The sequence below is a fragment of the Corvus brachyrhynchos genome, unplaced genomic scaffold, assembly GCF_000691975.1.
Source record: "Corvus brachyrhynchos isolate BGI_N302 unplaced genomic scaffold, ASM69197v1 scaffold7, whole genome shotgun sequence".
Taxonomy (NCBI): Eukaryota; Metazoa; Chordata; class Aves; order Passeriformes; family Corvidae; genus Corvus; species Corvus brachyrhynchos.
Genome location: NW_008239054.1, coordinates 6,864,715 through 6,886,141, shown reverse-complemented (window position 1 = coordinate 6,886,141; position 21,427 = coordinate 6,864,715). Strand labels below are relative to the sequence as shown.

The 21,427-nt window shown below is 36.9% G+C and overlaps 1 protein-coding gene across 1 annotated transcript in view; it reads right to left on the bottom strand.

The window, feature by feature from the left end:
* The window catches only part of GABBR2 (gamma-aminobutyric acid type B receptor subunit 2), a gene marked incomplete at its 3' end in the record, with an annotated part of 253,995 nt that overhangs the window by 17,861 nt on the left and 214,707 nt on the right, over positions 1–21,427 (bottom strand). Inside the window, exons 6-7 of the mRNA XM_017739111.1 lie at positions 17,491–17,682; positions 16,126–16,362 (exon numbers count right to left, since the gene is read on the bottom strand). Of these exons, the coding sequence (XP_017594600.1) occupies positions 16,126–16,362; positions 17,491–17,682 (429 nt within the window). The remainder of the gene's footprint in view (positions 1–16,125; positions 16,363–17,490; positions 17,683–21,427) is intronic.

Genomic DNA, 21,427 nt, shown 5'->3' with positions numbered 1-21,427 from the left:
TTTCCTTTCTTAAAAATCTCACTAAAGCACAAGGGAATTGCTGTGTTTCAGAATTTTTTCACTTGTTCCCCTTCTTAGATGGGATCCACTGCTGAATGAGATTATATTAGTGACACACAGGGCGTTTGGAGCAAGTTCTTTCCTGGCTCCTCTCACCTATGGACTGCCAGGAGTTGCTGGGCATTGTGGAAAGCAGTCTGAGATGTATTTGGTATGAAAGACACAAGAGAAAATAAGGCTGCTGTGTTTCACTGGCACTGCATCACATACAGCTGCATTTTGTTACTAACTGAGAATAGTCCACGGCTTGTGTATTTTAAAAAGCATTTGCAGATCTCAAAGAACAAAGCCAACCTAAAATTAAAACACTAACTTTGGTTTTCTTATCTCCATTTGAAGTCAGGATATTCTATGATTCTATTATAACTTAACATCATAAAATACATGCAGTCTGCAAAAGCCTAACACATTGTATTTCAGAGGTAGCACTGCCTCGCATGTCACTCAGAGAAGTGAAAAACATGTCACAGCCTGGATTTTCAGCCATGACAAGCCCCCAGGCTGTGGCATGCCTTTATTGTAAAACCTAAGCCTGACATGCCTTTAATTTCACTGAGATGCACATTAAAAATTGTATAATATTCACATTTTGTGTAACAAAGTTTATTCTCTCTGACTGCTAACATTTGAGTTATTGTAAAGCAGTTCCACAAAGAGAGGATATTAAACATTAACTTTGTGAGGGAAATGTTACTATGCAAAACAAACAACATACTTTTTAAAGACTTGATTCAATAAGGTCCTTCACCAGCCCATTTGGAATACTTATTTTTAATAATCAGTGTGTTTTTAAGCACTTTCCTTAATCAGAACCTAGCAGAAAGGCCAGCATGAGCAGTTTGCAAGCCTCAGGGAAAATATTTTTCCGAAAGAAAATATGAAAGGCAGCTATTCTGCCCCTGATATTTTTAAGTATAAGAAGAGAAAAATATTCTGCAGTTTTGAAATGTTTGGTTTCACATCTCATGTTCCCAAGATTTACAGCAGAGAAATATGCAGTTTGGTAATTGTAAAGGGGCAAAACTTAGGGTCTTCCAAGTTTATTTTATAATTTTTATGGAGTTCTTTTTAATATCACTCTCTTTTATCATTCATCATTGCATGAGCCTTTGAGCAGTTTTCCAGTTAATCAAAATCCTTATCTAAAAAACCCTATAAATGTATAAGACACATAACATGACTGTCAGGATATACATAAAGTTCATAATCCACTTTCCTGTGGAAATACTTCAGAGATGTATTTCAATCAGAAATAAAATGCAGTATGCTTATATCTAAGTACATACTAAATAACAAGTTGCATAATAAAATCAATATTCGAGGTGCTTAGCTGCATCTTTAGTTGCCTGAACATTTTAACAGCTGACATTTACTCACTGTTACAACATACAAATGCAGAAATCTAAAGTGCCCAGGTCTTAAAAACCCCAAATGTCCAAACATAAAAACAGATATGAAAAGAAATAATTGGCAAGGTAGTTACATTTTCCTTCCTTCCTTCCTTCCTTCCTTCCTTCCGTCCATGTACATGCTTTGCATGTACTTTGCAGTAATAGCTACAGAAATTCATGAGCCCAATGAGTCAGATGCCACTACTTAGGTTTTAAGGGAAAGTATGCTTAATATTCATGATTCATAACAGTTACTTATCCAAATGTTTTCTGAACCGCATCTACAGGGATTTCTGTTCCCTCTGTCAGAGCTTCTTCTGTAGCCCAGGAGCAGCAGGGATGAATTGTAGAAGTGCTCTGGAGCAGGTTCCCTCCCCTCTCTTGCAGGCTAAGGGTTGACTCAAGTTGAGGAAATGGCCCCTGCTGCATTGGGAATTAACAGCTCTGCATGGAAAACAGACTTAAAGCAGAGAGAAAGCTTGCTTTGCTCTGCACTGTTAGGAAATAACCACAAAAGGATGTCTTTCTTCCCATACACTTTCCCCTTACTTTCTGCAAGAGGGAAAACTTGACACTAACATGCACAGGTCTGGAACATTAGGCTGAAAGCTGAGCACCCAATCTTTTCTAGAATACTAATTGTGGCTCTTTGGCCTCAATATTATAACCTGCATCTTCAAAATGGAAACTAGCAGCAAACATCATCAGGATGCAAAGAGATCCAAATTTCCACAGCACCACAGTCTTTGCTTTTAAAGAGTAGGCTACAGGACAAATCTCATTAAAATGAATAGCTTTAAAATCACAGAAAAAATCATGAATCTATTAACCACTCCAGAGATTACAACAGAAAGGTCCTTACAAAGCATTTGTGACTCTGCTGAGGTCTATTCCCAACAGTCATTGTGCAACCCGGTATATAATGCTGTGTCGGTTTGTTGTGCACTCATCCAAAGGGACCAGCAAACAATTATCCCTCAGCTGTATGCATAGCTTGACTGATTTATTTCTAGATGCAATTTAACTGATCTATGTGTTCTTACCTCAGGCAATTTATACTTTTAATCCCCAATCAAATTTTGTGGTGTCATAATTGCTCTTCTTATATGTTTGCCTTGCTCCTATATCAATGAAACTGTCATAATGGAGAAGAAACTCTGTAGCCTGACATCAAGAAAAGATTTTAATTAAAAAAAAAAAAAAAGGAAATTAACTGACAAGCTAGATATTTTGTGTCTCAAATGCCAGTCTTCAATGTCATTCATAATGAAAGCACCAATAATAAAATTTATGAGATTTGACTGTGATCTTAGAAAACTCAGTGTTGAGAATATCTAACAGAATATGTCATTGCAGCCTCTCTTGGAGATGTTCACATGCTTCTCTGGCCTGCAGCAAACATCTGAGTTCAGCAGAACAAGAACCTCCAGGCTACAGAAGTTTACCTCTGTCTCACAGAATTCACATTCACATGCACTTCTGACCACTGAAACTTCCTCTCCCCTTTATAACTCCTGAAGAACATTCTAACCAAATCAGCCCAACACAAACGTGGTGAAGCTGTAGTCACCGGGCAAACGCAGCAACACAGCAGCATATCAGAAAGCAAGCCAAGCAGTAGCATGCAGGACAAGGAAGCCACCTAAGGGAAGACCTTCAGTGCTTGAGACTCCACAAGCAAAACAACAGGCTATTTCCTTCACTGCATGGAGCGGGACCCTGTCCTTCACTGGGGGTGGCTGAGGGAGGGAGGGAAGGTTTCCAGGCTCTGCTGCTCTCTCTCACTCCTGGGACAATATTCTTTGCAGTCTCTGGCTGTGGCTTTTAGCTCTGGCTACTTTGCAGCACTCACAATGATGACTGCTTACGCACGTCATCCTAATTATACAGTCAAAAACAATTGAACCGCTGTCTAATTCAACAGCCACAATGAATGAGGCAGAACTGAAATTGCACAGGCAGAAGAGTTTCACCGTCAGTTTTGGAGGTGCAATTTGTGAGGTAAAAAAATTGTAGAATTTACAAACTGTAAAATAGTAACTTTATTTTTCAAAGATTTCCAGGTAAGATTTGGCTCTTATATAGCTAATTTATGCAGACAAAAACCCCTATGTCAAGATGGAAAACCATGTTGATTTTTAAATGCGCTATTATGGACCACTCTTCCCTCAAATAATTCTATATAATCTCTTGATTTGTGTTGAGTTGCTCTTGAAAATTCTTCAGTTTGTCAGTATTACAGTTACACTCAGAATTTTGCATGTCACCAAGCAGCATGTAGACTGTACTCTGCAGTGACAAGAAAACATCAGCCCTGGACAGCTTATTTACACAATCTATGATATTGTTTAACTGTGAATTCACTCTTTGTACTCAAATTATCTTGTTTTGGTTAGAGCTGGGTTGTTTTCATCTAACTACCTGTTATAACACCTACTGATACTAAATAAGTGGCATTACACAGAAACTGTGCAAGTTATGCTCAGGTTGAAGGGTCACTCAGCCAAAAAGGTTTGATCACACATAAGTGAGAGAGCTGGATACAGCTCTGGTTGTCTTAGTCGCATATACAAGGTTTAATGTCAAAGCAGCCTGAGAAGTTCTTGATGAAAGACAGAAAGATTTTTTAGCAGAGACAAAAAGGTTTCATGAAACTTTGGCTAGATGTTGGAGGCTGATATATAAAAATATAGATGCTGTTAAAAGTATCAACAACAGAGAAATGTGTGAACTTCTTTATAGACCATGTTCTAAAAGAATAATCTGATTTCTGACAGTGGTTAGTAGGAGGCATGGTTATAAGTTTTGGTGCATTTGAGGTCAATACAAATTACAAAACTGAAAAATTCTGCCACACAGAAAAGTTCAACAAGTGAAGCACAACAGGTCACAGATTTGATTAAAACTGATCATAAAAAAATGAGAGAAGAGTCTGATTCCTGTCCAGTGCCAAAGCATAGGTTCATATGCTAACAACCTCAGCTGTCACTATGGACCAGATATAAAGTGGGTGATAATGAAGAAGACAGAATCGCAGGATTATTTTTCTAAAATGTATAGAATAGAAATACCTACAAATTGTTGAAATGAGACGGTTGGGGGGGAGGGGCTGGTGGTGGGAAAAACAAAAACGAAAAGGCAGACTACTTTACTTTTCCAAGTGCTGCCTTTGGTCTCAGCCTGCTTTGTCATGGCAGAACTGTCATGAAGCTGGGATGCAGCCCAAGTGGAACATGTCGTCCTGTATTGAAGAGGCTCCATCAAGGACCCTGCTGCACTTTCTGCTTCATCGCCTTCCAAATATGTGAAGAACTCCACGAGGGAAATCCTACAATGCCATATACTCTATTGAAGTGCAAGATCTCTTTTGTTTTATGAAATCTTAAAAAATAACTATCTTTATGTTGCTCTATCAGAGGCTAGAAAATGCTGAAGCCATCCTCAGCAGCAGCAGCAACTGAGAGAACAACCTCCTATGAGAAAATGGTGGGGAGAAGAGCAGAAGGTAGCAAACACAGAAGTACTAAAAGCGGACTCCAAAAATACTAGAAAACTATTTGAAAATGTACTGTGCATTTGTCTGCAGTAAAAGCCATTATACTACTTTAATTTTCCTGTGTTTTACTAAAATGCTTGCAGGCTCCAAGAATCCTATTTGCAACTGGAGCACCTCTCCAAGGAAGAAAACTAGTTCATCATAGAAATCATGACTGCCAGAAAAGAGGAGCAGTGATGTATGAAAATATAATCCATTGAACATCAGACCTGACAACCTCAGAGCATTTCCAGGCTAAGTCAGCTAATAACACAACTCTTAACACTGCAGGTGGATTCACACTCAGCAAAATGTGATGTTCAAGTCACATAATATTTTTGCCTAGAGCTGTTGTAAAGATGAACAACAGTGGAGAATATGTTACTTGGTGAATCTAAAAACTCAGAAGTGCTGCAGTGTGAACAGAAAATTAAAATACAGTTTCAAAAGTTAAGGGTTTTTTACTGGCCATAAAGTAAAAATGTCACATTGCAAAATATTCCTCGAGGGAAAATTTTGCTTTTAGGTGCACACAAAAATTCCTATCAAGCTAAATTCTAGGTCTTGTGACATGAATGTTGGTCACTTTCACTGAAGACAAAACAGGCTCCATTTAAAAGCCTTTTAAAATTGCCCACTGATGGAGTAACCTAGATGAAAGTAGAACATAAATTAAAGTTTGCCATGCAACTATTTAAAAATGGAGAGAAATACAATTTACCTAAATCAATAGATCTTTGCAAATATGGTACAATACTTGTCATAGAAAATGCATATATTTTATTTCTTTACTTAGAGTATCCAAAACAGTGTTGTAAAGGATAAAAATAAGCAGGTTAGAACTAATTTTATACTTCAGAATTTATTTACTAAATGAACCTGCTTTCAGATCTTAGCATACTTAAAAAAGTGTGTATCATTTATGAGCTTTACTCATTCTTTAAACTCTCAAGAAAAGCAGATGTTGAGAAGATTTTAGAGTAGTATGATGACAACTCTTCAAAGAACAGTAGAAAACATATCTTTGAGATTTCAACAAACTGGCTTATGAATATTCTTCCTATTGCTTCAGCCTGCAGAATATTGTTTTTACGCTTCGGAGTTTCTCATTGATCTTTCTCCATGTTTCATATTCCCAGCCATCTGATACCCAGTAAAGAATTACACTGTGGAGCCAAAAGAACATATACAACAAGCACACCTGATCACCAAAATATTCAACATTTCTTTGACTTGGTCTGCTCTTAAAGTTGCAGGCTCTTATAGTCGTCACTAGACATTATTTTTAAATTGCTATATTCCACCACATTGTTTTAATCGCTCACAGTTATTTGACATCTGAGTCATGTAATTCCACCTAGTACACTCAACACATTCTCCAAATGCACTTGAACAGGCTCTTGAGCTTAATCATTCATTACTAACTTACAGCACTACACCTGATCAGCACTCTTAGAACAGCTCTACTAATTCTGGACAGCATTTCAAAAGAAGTTTCTCCTACAATTTCTGTGAGCAAAAAGGATTTTAGAATAATGCTTTGAGTTATATTTGCAAATTGTTTATTAGAGCACTTTGCTAGGTAAGAACCGCCTCCTCAAAGAGATTTGTCACTGATTGAAACAAGAACAGGATAAAACCAGTAAAATCTTACTATAATTTGCCTGTACAGTGAAATAATAATAATAAAATTAAAGTCTTAGAAAAGGGAGAACAGTAATACTAAAATTTTGCATCTTTATGGCATTTATTGTCCCAGAGGACTCTTGGTGAAAAGCTAGTAAATAATAACTTCCTCATCCATCTGAAATCTCAGTGAGAGTTTTAGGTACACAGAACAGAATTACCAGAGCTGGAACAATCCCAAGGCAGCAGGGCTAACATCTGTTCCTGTGAAAAATAAAACAAGAACTGCAATTCCCTCAAGCACTCAGGAATTCAGTTTTATACTATTTCTAAAATATGTTAACTCCAAAATAATAGCTTTTTAACTCTAGATTCATGACAGAAAAGAACTCACATCCCAAATATTAAGCTAAACCAGGTACTTCTGTAGTGCTCTGTTCTAGGAGGGAAGGGAGATAAATCAGAGGTAGCTCTGAGGAAAGAGTTTACAGACTGAGGCTGATGCAGGATACCTAATCTTGCCGTTCTGACCACTGTCCCCACTGAGAGAATATGCTGCACCTCAAGGCTCTGTTTGGTGGTTTTCATCCCCAAGCCACTGAGCAGCTGAGGGCTTGGAAATATCCATGTAAGATACCCTTGCTTGTAATTTTGAATGGAGACATATCGGTAGAAACAGTAGCATCCCTATATTTGCCATACATCTTTTTTCCTTCTCTTAAGGACACCAAATGAGAGAATAACTATACCACTGAAAAACACTGCTGTTCTGGAATGCCCATAATTCATAGATTTTTTTTTTTTTTTTTTGCCTAAGTTTCATTGGATCATCTGCAAATACACACCTGGAAGTATGGTTCAGCTATGCCTGTACCAGCCTGCACCTGTCTGTGTCACACACCATCTGCCAGGTAACCATAAAAAAGACTCACTGGCTCTTCAAGACCATCAAGCTCCATCTAGTAAACACTTATCTGGCCCAGCTACTAAACACGTGGCCCATGCACACCTGTCTTATCTGGACATATTTCTGTGGAATTGACATAATCTCTTACCGATCTGCTCTTCAACAAAGACAGTAAAATCAGTTTCAAGAAAAGCACAGTCAGGTAAGAAGATGTTCATTAAACTCTAAGCACTAATAAACAAATCAGAACTAGAACAAGAGACACTGGAGACTGGAAACCCAGAACTGTTCAGTGATGCAGATTAGAAAAGAGCCTTCCAGGAAATATTTTTCCTTCCCATTACATTCTCCTAAATACCCATTCTCCTGCAGCCTCCCTTCCCAGAATCATTGTTCTTAAAAAAACGTGTGTGTGGGTTAGGAACATAGCTGTGGATATGTCCTCCTCTCCAGGGCCTCTCCACCCAGAACGCAGACCCTGCTGACACTTCATCTGTTCCTTCTGCACTCAAGTTATTTCTCTCTTGAGGAGGGAGCAATCTTCCTTCACGGACAACATTACCTGAAAGGGGCTTGAAATAATTTTAACCTGCATGATGTGATCATAGCTCTCAAGACAGTTGTTTGCTAGGCTGCTGTACTGACTGACACACTGTGCTACAACAGCTACCGAGAACTGCACCGGGTCCCAGCGCAGCTAAAGCAGTTCAGACTTTCCCTTCCCCATCGCACTCCACTTTCCTACTGCACCTCCCTTTACAGCAATGTTTTAATCCTTCCTTGGGGGGGTTACACCTGCTGTTTCAGTGCCAGAAATGGAGAAATTTTAAACAGAAATATAGAAATTTGCAACATTGTCAACACCACATGCCTTTCACCACATTTTCCATTTTGGGTAATTATTGCAGGAGAGACTCTGTCAAAACAGTTCTTATAGCATGTATTGCAAATCCTTTCCTTGTATATGATGAAGAGAGGTGCTGACATTTTCTTGCTGATTTGGGATCATCATCTGAGATCCACACTGATGTGTCATCTGCCATTGATCACAAAATATTGACATGGTTTGAAGCCACAGTACAGGGGGATGGAGCTACTACAGGCTTTCTGTTATTTTTAGGAGATGGTATTTCAATGGTACACTTGTTGCAAGCAGGAAATTTCTCCATAAGTGTCTGTAGAATTTTATTCTATCCTATCACCCTTTTTCAGTAGGCACACAACATTTCCTATCTCTTTTTAAAAACTTGGTGAAGCAGGGCACAGGGCTTTAAAGCAGTGATAGAAGGTACATGACATTTTTCCTTCTTTTTCTGCTAGATGTTTAAGAGGTGGCAAAGGAATCTACCTAGTAGTGCTACTAAGTAGAACACAAAAGGCCATCTAATCATCTGGAAAACCAATGTCCTGCTTATTCAGCAGACACCAGAACCTGCAGTTCCGTGTTGCTTGTCCAACACATATACACTGCCCACTCTTTCAGTATCTTGCTGTTTTCAAAGAGCCCTCTGTACCAACGTCAGACAAACCCAACTGGAGAAGGGAAAAACTGCCTTGAAAACTTGCTTTAAAATCATCGATATCCTCTCCCAGCTTAACTGCTGATCCGGAGCAGGACAGAGCTTCCACGTTTCATAAATGTAACTTTTTTCTTTAGTCTTTTCATCCTTCAAATTCAAGGAATACAGACAAGAAAGACAAAACAAAAGAAAAAAAGCAATCCCAAAACATAAACCAAAGGTGGATTAGAAACAAACAGCTACAAAATAAATCACACGTAAGAAAAAACCAAGGTTGTGGTACTACTGAAATGTGCTTTCTTTAAAAGCTTGAAGAGAACTACCCTGTGAAGTACAAACCTGCACCCCTACTTAGACAGTGCAATCACCTCCCCTTGAGCTTTGTTTCTTTTTTATTTGTAGGGACTTCCACTCTTTGTACACAAAGTAGCACCAAACATCTTCTCGGGCATATTAAGCATTATGTTAATCACTATTTAGATACAGACAAAATTAAATACAAAGCAGAGGAAGCTAAGAGATATTAGCCAGAAAATGTTTCACTAGCTTTTCTATAAATGTATGTTGTTCATTTATTTTCATCAAATATCCAGTTATTAAAATGACAGATGCTGCAGAAAGTGTTCTACAACTTCAGACTAAAGCCTTTTTTATTTGACACCTACTATAACTATTAAATCGTCAACTGCTGGTTAGCTTGAGGGCTAATCTTTGAAATGTCACAGCTAATTTCAGTTCTCATTTTAAAAAGTTAGGATTTCCTTTTGTATGCAGTTTTACACTGTTGTCAGATGAAAACATTTGCAATGAATTTTCCTAATGAGCAAACATTGTTTATGACCTTATGGAAACTTGCTGATGGCTTAGTTTAGCAGCTCTCTACTTTGAGGAGTCTCCTAAATGAGCTGGTCACATAGAGAGCAAATTAGTTCACCAATCCACTGCACTGATCTCACATGTTCGTGGGAGTTGGATAATGCACTGGAAATCAGGAGGGAGTAAGGAAGTCAGAGATTCACCATGTTTATCTCTTCTCTGGTAAACTGAGATTCAAGGTTCAAGAAAACCAAAAAGCTCTGTGGGGGGCCTTGCACACAGTCAGATCCCAAATAATTTTCTTTTTTGTGCTACACAAGAAATGTCCTACCAGGAAACAAGTTCTGTAAAATGAAAAGGCAAAGCAAGGCATTAAATTCAGAATAGTTCACATTCATGGGGTCAGGTGCAGAAAAACCTGAGATTTGCCAAGAGTCAGTGGGGTTGTGAGCATGTGCATGTGTGTGCATACATATATATAGTTTCCAGACTATGCATTTTGCTAGCTTGTTGTACTCCCTCAAATCACCCAATTATGGTTAATGTCAACCAAGAAATTTTCAAATGCTCAAAATTAAGTCAAATTTGATTGAACATTCAAAAGCATTTCTCAGTAACATATGTCTTTATAGTGTTAAGTATTCCACAGCACACTAAACCTCTACCCCCCCTTTTATAAAATTAATTGTACTTTTAAAGCTCTATTTTAGATTAACAAGAAATTGTTTGATTGAAATTTCTGCCCTCCCCCCACTACTTTTACTATTCACCCTACCTCAGCCATGCCAACAAAGAAAATTTAACTGTAGGTATAAATAGCTCTTGAGGCTTAATTCAGAACTGTGCACGCAAAATTAGCTGCACTGATGAATGCTACTAACAGAAATGTTTGTTAGACTCCCAATTTTATCTGATTCTCTGCCAAAGACCAACATGTTTTTTAATTTAACCATCTTGGGTATGTTATTTTTCCAGGATGACATGAAATAAATACTTTCTCCCTGTTCTTCTTCTGTTGCTAACACTGTATTTCTGAGATTCTTGTACAATGCAGTGGCTACTGAAGCCTGGAAATTGGAGGCAAGCTGCTAAGATAAATCTTCAGAAATAATCAGCATCAAAATACAAAGCAAACTTCATATAAATAAGCATTTTTCCGGTTATGAAATATGACTGGATACATTCAAATGCAGGATGCCAGGGACAGACTTGAAAGCTATTTCATGGCTGTGGTTTCAATTGTTCAGCAGCTACTGTGATGGAATTTTATCCTACTGTGCTAGTCTCTGGCTGACATAAAAGGAAAAGACAAGGCTGTATTTAATTTTCTCACTCCTCCACTGCAATTCTTTTTCCATTACACAGAAATAATAGAAGGTCATGAGGATGAGAAATAAATTAACAATTTTGAAACTTGATTTATAATAACAGATAATAGCAGTAAATGCAATGAGCAGAATACCCCACTGCAACAGTTCAGGCATAAATCAGTAAGAATGGTAACATTCATGACTTCACATCAGTGACAAAGGTGAAGCAAATAAAAAATTACAGGAAAACATTTTTTAAATAGAATGTCATGTTTTGAATTAAAAAAGAATCAAAAATTATTTCCAACATGGACTGTATTTTTCCTACTACTTGGCTCCCCCATGTAGCCAAAACAAACTTCTAATATCCTGAGAACAAATGTGGTATTTAATATGGCAGCATTCCAGTGCCTAAAGAGAACCAACAAGAAAACTGCAGAGGAGCTATTTACAAGGGGATGTAGTGATGGGATAAGGTTAAATGGATTCCAACTCAAAGAAGCCAGGTTTAGATTAGATATTAGGAAAAAATTCTTTACTGTGAGGGTGCTGAGGCACTGGAACAGGTTATCCAGAGAAATCGTGGATGCCCTATTCCTGAAAGTGTTCAAGGCCAGGTTGGATTGGGCTCTGAGAGGGGTTGGAAGTAGATGGCCTTTAAGGTCCCTTCCAAACAATTCTATGACATCTTTCCAAATATAACCAACATTTTTTTGCTAACAAATATAAACATTGCTGTAAATTTAAGTTACTGTGTCAACCATAGTCTCTACAAAGAGAAAAAAAAAGGCAAAAAATGACTAAAACAAAATCCTTCTATTCTCTAGAAGGATTTTGATCCAGCATACACTAAATATGATTTGGTATCCTGAGAAGACAGCACTAATTCTTCATTAATTATTAAGCCTGCAAGCTATATTATGGTAGCATTGCACAAAATAAAGTTTGGCTTTTCTTCTCCTTTTTTTTTTTTTTAATTATCCCTTAGACAAACAAAACATCTGCTTTAGGAGAATTATTCTGGCTCTGTGGAAAATTCTCCTCAGCTTTCACACATACATGATGAACACGTTACAGGTAGCATGCTGTAAAATGCTGTATAATTGAAATGCAGATATATTCATCTCCCAGACATATACTTTTCTTCCCATCACTTTATCACTATGTACCGATTCAAAGTAGTAACAGTTCAACAGAGACCTCAGTAGGTCCTCCAAATCTAAATTACTTCCAGTGCCTCTATCAACTACATAAGGGAACTCCTCAGACATCTAAACTGTGTCAAAAAAACCCCTGTGTAAATACTTCTTTTCTTATCTTTCATTTTCTGACACTTAACAGAAAGAACGTGTGCTATTTGAGAAGAGAAATATATTTAGCAAGGAAACAGGACCTACACTTTATAAATCATTAGGGTAGTGTTGCATTCAGTTTATACAACTGTTTCTATCTGGATTAAGAAAAGGGGGGGAAAAAAAATCAAAATCCTTTGTTTTGTTGTTTCAGCAACTTCCTAATTTATAACTAATCAACTGCTCAGATAACCAAGGAATTAGAAAAATGCACACCATGAAAGCCAAGTTAGTCCCAAATCAAAAGCATTCCTGTCCTGAAAGCTGGTCATTGCAGAGGGGCCATTCTAACCACACAATGCCTTACTCAATTGGAAAATGGCCAACACCAGTGAATCTGACTCCAGAATTAGGACATTCAGATTAACTAAACTGTAGGAACACCCTTGCAAGTCTTTTGGTTTGCACTTCTCATCACAAAATCCTTTTCCACCCGTAAAACAGTATCCAGTTTATCTTTCTAAAAGTGTAGCAGATAGCTGTATTACTCTTTTCTGATAAATCACCATGTTTATGTTTCCTTGTTCTGTATTCAGAATACACAAGGAATTTATATGGTAACTGACATGACTATAAGTCCTATAAGTCTGATAAGCACAAAGGCAAAATAACAGAAGGAATCAATTTGTTAAGAAAAAAAAAAAAACAAACAGAAAGAGAGCAGAACTCTCAGAAATATTTGAGGAATAGCCATAATTTCCCTTCTAATATATTTCTGACAGCAGAATTAGAATAAATAACATTTTGCATTGAGTTTCTGATGCATAAAAATAGGATTTGTCATGTCAAGTCTCTGGGCAATAGCCTTATCTGTTTTCTAAATGCTGTCTCCTAGACAATTAAAAAAAATTAAAAGGAAAAAAAGAACAGAAAGTTGAAAGAATGATATTCTGTAAAATCAGGAACTAGCACACTTCGTCCCAACAAGTTGTTTCAAAATTGTTTAAAAAATTCCCCGACTCCCCCACCCTCCTCCCCCCCCACCTTTAACGGTGTTGCTTTCTATAAATAATTTCAAAGAAAATGAAAACTGGGTAAAGGGATTTATTATTTATGACATGACAGTGTTTCTGATATCGTATTCACAGAAAGCTTAAAGAAAAATGCCTCTACTTAATAGATTTTCCAGTTTCAGATTCTTATCTACAGCTTCTTGTCTATCTCCTCTTACCTAATAAATAACAACATAGTTTATTATTGGATGAGTTTTTGAATATTGATAAGATTTAGTCCTTCCTTTTATTTTTTCTTTTTTTTCAGAAACCTATTTTATATTTGGCATAGATACTCTTGAATAAAGAAATGTCCTTTTCCTGTTTAGAATAAGTTTTTGAAAATAAACTGTAAAAAGATGATATTAAAATACATGTTCTGGAAAAAAAATGAAATTAGATTTAGCACTCTGAGACTTAAAACTCATATTCCAGTGAAAGTTTTAAATTAGATCACAAATGACAGCAAGTTATTCAACTGAAGAATAAAAAGTTTAAAAGTATTTCTGGTAAGAATCAATCTGCTCCTTCAACTTTCTGAACACTACAATGCAAAATATTTAATATCTCCTCTAAAACTCTTTTTCTCCATGCTGTCTGGAAAAGCTTGAGTAGCATATGTTGTAATTATGCCCTAAGAAAGTGTCGTTCCTATAGATTTTCTTCTCTCCATATCTTTCTCAATAAAATTTTTTTGTGAATTACAGTTACAGGAAGCATTATCCTTGCAAATACCAGATTTGGGCTGTGCATTGTCATTATGACTTGGCTGACCAATGATAAAGAGAAATATTTTATCAAGCACCTCAGACAGGTACTAAATACAGGGAATAATCATGCAATAATTTCTTTGAAAACCATTATACCTGATACAACAAAGTAAGTAAACATAGCTGAATTCCCTCCCTAAAGGGATGCTTGTGGGATTTTGCTGCTGTCTCTGAAACTAATAAAAAAGAGCTTTCTTTCAATCTTAGATTTTTTTCGGTTTGATTTTGCTGGGGTTTTTTTTGTTGGAGGGGGAGCAGTGAAGGGCAATTAAGCAATGCTAATGAAATCTATCAATTTCACCATAATTGGCTGCAAAACTAAACCGAAGGCAAAAAGGATAAGAAACAAACAAACAAACAAACAAAAAAGGAACTACATAGCAATATTCAATTTCAAGCTATTGATAGGTACTGTACATGGAATAATGCAGGACAAATATAACTGAGTCCCTCCAGAGTCTGTTTCATAGCTGCTACTGTCTGAAAGCTTCATCAAAGATCCAGTCCTACTGTGCATGCAATGGGATAACAAATGATTTTACTGAAACTTTCAGTCAAATTCAGTGTAAAAAGAAGGCAAAATTGTGCAAGCAACTAGATACTGGTATTGTCTTGCCATATGGTTGTTTTTTACTTAGAAATTCCAAATTAGTTTCAATTGTACCATGTCACAGAAAGCTTTTTCAGCAATTAACAAAGACAGCAAATGGTTGAGCCTTTACACCTTGTTGATGTCTTTGTGTAGGCATTTTCTCCTTGAACCAATTTCTGACAATCTTAGTTCTGCTACTTCAATATGTGTAGAGGTTAATTGATGTCCAAGACAGTTTAAACTAACATGGGAATAGAATCTGACCAGCTCCCTCTAACCTCCTCCATGCTCTTGTTGCAAGGAGACATCCCTCTGTGCACCACTAAAATATACTTTTCTTCAAACACCAATTTCCTTATTGCACCAATTTCCATGTGCAGTCCAAGTACACTGCTCAACAAAGCATGTTTCAGTACATTCCTTCTTTGCAGCTGTTGGGAACTGTGAAGACCATTCTCCCTGAAATGGAGTCAGCTCATCTCACTTGGTGAGCTCTGCAGACTCCTGAACACATATGCATCACTAACTTCTGACTAATGTTGTCTCAGATACAATCAAGCAATTAAGAAGTTTTAAGGCCACACTCCTATGGTCTGTTTTACTCTGTCAAAAAGCAGAAGAAATGTAAACAAATTCTAAAAAAAAAAAAAAATACTATGGGTTTGCAACTGTACAATTAAAATCAGAATGAGGATACTACTGCATATAACCAGTTTCTCTTGAGTCAATGTGAGCATGCTTTGTACTTGACTGTGAAAAAATACAAATTATAAATAAATTTAAAACACAACTGAAGTATGTTGCAAGACTATCTAGGATGTAAAGCACTAGAGTTAGTGTACTATAACCTAGTACCAAACCTAAATGATGGAGAAAAAAATGTATTTTCAGATCACATTCCAGCTACTCCTTAACTGCTAAAACATTCACTTAAAAGGTCACTGCAGCTTGCAAAACTTGTGATTCCCTTGAGACCACTCTGATTTGTTAATTCAGATGACATTCGTGCTTAAAAATCTGATAACTGAGGAATTGTACAGTGTCATCTCTTGGCATCTGAAGACAGGTAATAAGCAAGAGTCTCAAGGCAACAACATTCATTTTTAATATAAAATAGAACTGGAAGCTCTGAAGATAGAAGAAATACACAACTGTGTTTCTTTTTCAAGTATACTTAATATTTAATACTTGTTTCAACTACTGGCACAAAATCACAAGCCTCCTCCATCCCACAATTATCTGATGAGGACCTACCGTTACTCCAAAAAACCTGGTTTCATTCATAGCATTCAGAAAAATTTTGCCAAGTTTGTGATTTGTGTAGTTAAAATCTTCAATTTTTTGGTGCTTGTTGGTGGAATTCAGATAATTCATTGCCCGCTGCAGGGTCCTGGCAATCACCCATATTCCATCATAGGCATAACCATGAAATTTGCTGGATTGTCCATCACCACGTTTAGCATTGTATTCCTTTTCATACTGCTGTGGAGTCTGCAGAGGAGATAAAATTTAGTTTTACCTCAATACTTAACATTTAACAGAGTTGAATCTAAACTGACACCTCAAATTGCACCCTCCAATTTAGAGATGTTCATAACTAATAGAGAAATGGCCTCCAAAGTAAAAATTATGAAAGAAAATAAAATTCACAAAAAACATGTACTGCCTGACTTAAAAACTGCTGGGGAGATTGGAAAGCAGAACTAGGAGACAGAGACTGAAAGCAGTTGTACTGCCTCACTGTATAAATGACAACTTGCTTTATTTTACTTGTGTACAAAAGGCTCCAGTTCAGCCAAAACTGTACACTGGTGAGCCATAATACATAAAACAGAGAATAAGTCCATATCCCTGCAAATTAGTGGTCTGATTGTGCTTTACAGGATAACACAAATCCAATAACCTTTACTTGAGCAGCCTTTTGCTCAAGATGAAATTTTGAGTGGCAATTTGTCTATATTTTACAAGTTCACTACATTCTGGTTGGTGTGCTATCATTTGATGAGTTGCCTTTCCATAAAGTTGTCTTTCATGCTCACTCAGCAAGGCATGAAAGGCAGATGGAAAAAAAAGACGAAAAGCAGCAAAATCAGACCTGGTTGCTCATTGGTCAGAGTTTGTATGGATTTATTATGTGATAAAATCTTATGTGCTTTATGGAAACACCACCCATTTTTATATTTAAAACAAGCCTCACTTCCTGCCCCGTAGTTCTGAGAGGCACAAATCACCATTCAGATTGGCTGTTTGCAGAATAGGTTTAAATATAAGAGTTTCCTGTTTCTGTGCTCAGCTATTTAACTTGACGTGACACAGCACATGATACTAAAGACTATAATTCAAACTTTAATGTACATTTAACTATAATGTTTGTATGGGGGAAGAGGATAGATTTGAAGGAATGGACTTTACTGCTTTCTTACCCTGTAGGGAATAAGATTTGATTTTCAAATCTTTTAAAATTGTAAACTAGTGGAAAGTGGTGAAACTAACTACGATGACTGCCAGGTCTGTAGGTAGAAGAACCCTTTAGCTTCACCTCCCTCCTTGGTGCTTTACTGTGCCAACACACCAGTGAGACTGATGGTATACCAAAATAGATGGAGGAAAAATACTAACCCTTCCCGATATAGTCTTATTCGTTTTTGAGCTGAGAGGCTCAAAATCCACTCCAATATAACCTTCCATGGCTGCAAGAAGATTTTTGCTTAGACACTGTGAGGAATTAATCCAGGATTCCCACCAAAGATTTTCATACCACCCTGGAATAATCCACTGATATTTGCTGCCATACATTTCTTCATCATAAGCCTGCAAATAAGAAAAACAGAAAAGATAATGGATATTGTAATAGAGGTATTGAACATAAAACCAATTGCTTTTTGTTAACTTTTTTTCATTATTAATGAAATTATGGTGTAATTGTGGTACACAAGTATTTTGAACAGTTTAGAATAATTACTTGCTAATAAGGAAGACTCTTTTCTTGAAGACTCCTGACTACAGAATTCAGGACATGACAAGAGAATTTACTAAACCCTGTTTTTCCTTCATGGACCATTTCCTCAGAAACAGAAAAATGAAACAGTATTCTAGAGCTGAGGGAGTTAAAGAGGAACACAAGCAGAAGGCACACTTTTGCACAGAAAATTCTTCATGACACAACTACTACATAAGTGATAGGACCCCCATGCTACCACATTTAAACTAAGTTATTATCACCCTTATATCAACCTAAGGACCAGGTTAACAAGAAAACTTGGATCATAGGCACCATCAAACCACACCTGGCAAATGTGAATTAGGTGCCTGTGCTAAAAAGCAAACCACAGAAACACTAAGTTAGCAGTTCCTTCTGAGGAGCATGAGTGAATAGTGAATATGTAAAGCAAACTCTTAATGATTTATTTTTTTTCTCAGCAAGATTTTTCTTCATGTGAAATTCTATATTGTTGGAATACTGAATACAGCCCACTGTAATCCCAGATACTGAGATGATAGTTATCTCCTTTCAATACTTAGCAGATATACATAACAGGAAACAGAAATACTTTCTTAGTCAGGCACATATGCTGTTGTATCTAAAAGCTGATTTATTCACAAATATTCTTTTTGATTGGGGAGAGTGTTCTAGGATAAAATTAGCAAATTTTAAGTCAGATGTTTCTCTCACTGTCTTGCAACTAGATATTTTTCTTTCGACATTTCAGTCAGACTCCATTTCAAAACTGCAGGTTTCATGCTTCTTTGGGTCCTAATATAAACAATGCTTGAGATAGAAGGCTTAAGATAAAAATTCTAATTTTTAGAAATACATGGTGCAAGCTTAGAGCTCTTAACAGGAAAACTGCTACATTTTCACAGATAATATTACAAAGGGAGGAAATTATAAGAATCCAAACAGGACATATTAGTCATTCAGAAATAACTGTTTTGAAAATTATCCCAAAGATCATTTGAAAAGCCTATCAGATAAGTAAAGATCAATAGCACAATATATGAAATAGGACAGCCTCCTAAATATGTTAATACCCAAATTAAAAATGGGCTTTAAATCTGTGAAGTCTATTATAATGGTGCCAACTGAGTTCATAACAGTATTGTGCACAAAGCAGATATATTTGGCCCCTGGTGCAGAAGCTTTTGTTCAGCCAAAATCAAATTTCATGCCTTTGTATACAAGGCTGCTTGAAAGTCTTGTATGAAGTCTTGTGTCTTGCATCTCATATTTTACTTATTCCACAATCCACATAAATAGTTTGTCTTTCTCTTGCTTGTTAATTCTACCCTTCCAGAAACACATCTGCTTCTGTCCTCCTACCCACCTCCACCCCTGCACAGCTATGGAGACACTGTATTCCAGGTCCACCTGCAAGGAAAATAGCAATCCCATCTATAGCAGTACTTTCTTCTAATAGAGTTTTCATTATACAGTTAGGTCATTCAAGACCTTTCAGTGACTCAGTGTTTTTTGTCTGACAGTTTTCAAAGCACTGAGGACACAAATTGACACAGAATAGTGCTTTTAGAGAAGGACAATCTTACATAGCTTTCCCTGCTCTATAGAGATTAAAGTATCAAATTGTGTGTTGCCAGAAAGTATTGGCTGTGAACTATTCTGAAATTAGAGCTGTTGGAAATTTTCTGTTTGCATAAGCACTTGTACTGTTTCCTGCATAATCTGTGAATGCCCTGGGAAATGGGCTGAAAATTGAAAGTTTCAAAATAGCCAGAAATTTCATCCTGGAAACAAGGGATCATTCCCAACATGGTTGCCTGAAAGACTGGTTACACTTTCACATTTCTGCAACAATTTGGTTTAACAAAACCCAAACCAGAACACTTTAAGAGCTGTCAGCTTGTCCTTTGAGATATGGTGGAGTGTCAGGGCTTGAAGGTTAGTCTGGAGAAGGCAAAAGAAAGAAGAAAATCAGCTCCTCTAAGGTTGAGCACCATGACCATGCAGTCATTTTTCTAGTGACAGCACAGTTGATAGTATTGAGACATTTCAGTGTTTGGGTCCCAGAAGACTTATTGCAAAATGATGCTTTTTTTGCCACCATTTTCTCCCTGTTGATTCTGCTAAATGGAGATGATTTTGGTGCTTAAAAGATACAACTACTTGAAACACGTGGAACTTGTGTTGTGTGGAACAGTCCTGAACGGTTTGAATGCCCACAGACCAATTCTTGCAAGTTTCAGTTTCTAAGGGGAAGAATTTTTGGCAGACAAAACCAAGGTGAAGAAGGTTTGTACATACTTTGTACCACCAGAACAGCATAAAATAGTCATACATTTTCCTTTATCTTCCTCTCATACCCTGCGTAGGATGCAAAGCCCTGAGTTGCAGTCAAGCAGCCAGGAAACTGTCATGGACAATTTTTGCCCTTGTGAAACTGAATTTTAATTTTTTTTTTAAACTTTTAATTCTTGTTTGAATCCATAAGTAAATGCTTATTTACAACAAAGGTTCCTGTAATAGATATTTCTTATGTGTAGTAAACAATTATTGGCAATTTTTTGATGGTTGAAGAATTAAGTTTTTACCAAAAAGATTCTAATTTCTATTCCAAGAAAATATCACATTCCTTCCACTGAGGTGAAAATGAACGATAAAGCCAAGATTTCCCATAGAACTAAAACTGCTCACTGTTTTTGACACTGGTGATAAATGAACAGCTAAGCATGTTTAAATCCTTATAGGAAATACCTGCCATCATTCACTTTGGCTTGAACCAGTCCTGTCTGCTGGGAGGACTTTTAAAGTTTACCACTGAATTGTCCCATCTTTTAGTCCATTTATTGTGTGGATGTTGGTCTCTTCTTCCAAATAACAAGGAATAGGACAAGAGGAAACGGTCTGAAGATGCAATAGGGGTGGTTTAGATTGGCTATTAGGAAAGACTTCTTCACTGAAAGGATTATCAGGGAGCAGGGAAGAGGCTGAGCCACCAATCCAAGGGGTATTTAAAAGATGTGCAGATGAGGCACTTAGGTGAGGCTTAGTGGTGGACTTGGGAGTGTTGGGTTTATGGCTGGACTTGGTAATCTTAAAGGTCTTTTACAACCTAAATGATTCTATGATCTTATATAAACTCTGATAGATGTCCTGAGGAAACCGCACAGCATATGACTGTTGAATCCAGGCAGAAAAGCGAGGCAGACTTTAAAGATTTTACCACCTACGTAAGTCATTACCAAATAATACTCAGGTTATATTCACAATCACAAAAAAAAAAAAAAAAAAAAAAAAAGTCTTGCACCAGTGAAAAAGCACCTTCCTTTAGCAAACTCAAAGCCTTTCTCTGACTGACATCAGTAACCCTGCAAAATATAACAGGGAATCATAACTCAAACCTGTCTGAAGATACACCTGGAAAAGAGGAATTAAAAAACCTTGACATATCTAAATTATTGTGCCCTTAGACATATATCTGTAGGAGTGCATGAGTCAACAATATATTTTGTGACTAATAACAAGCTTTCTGACATATTTTAGTGCATTAATATATAAATGACCTACTTAGAACTGCCCTCTCCTTCATTCAGTCTCCTG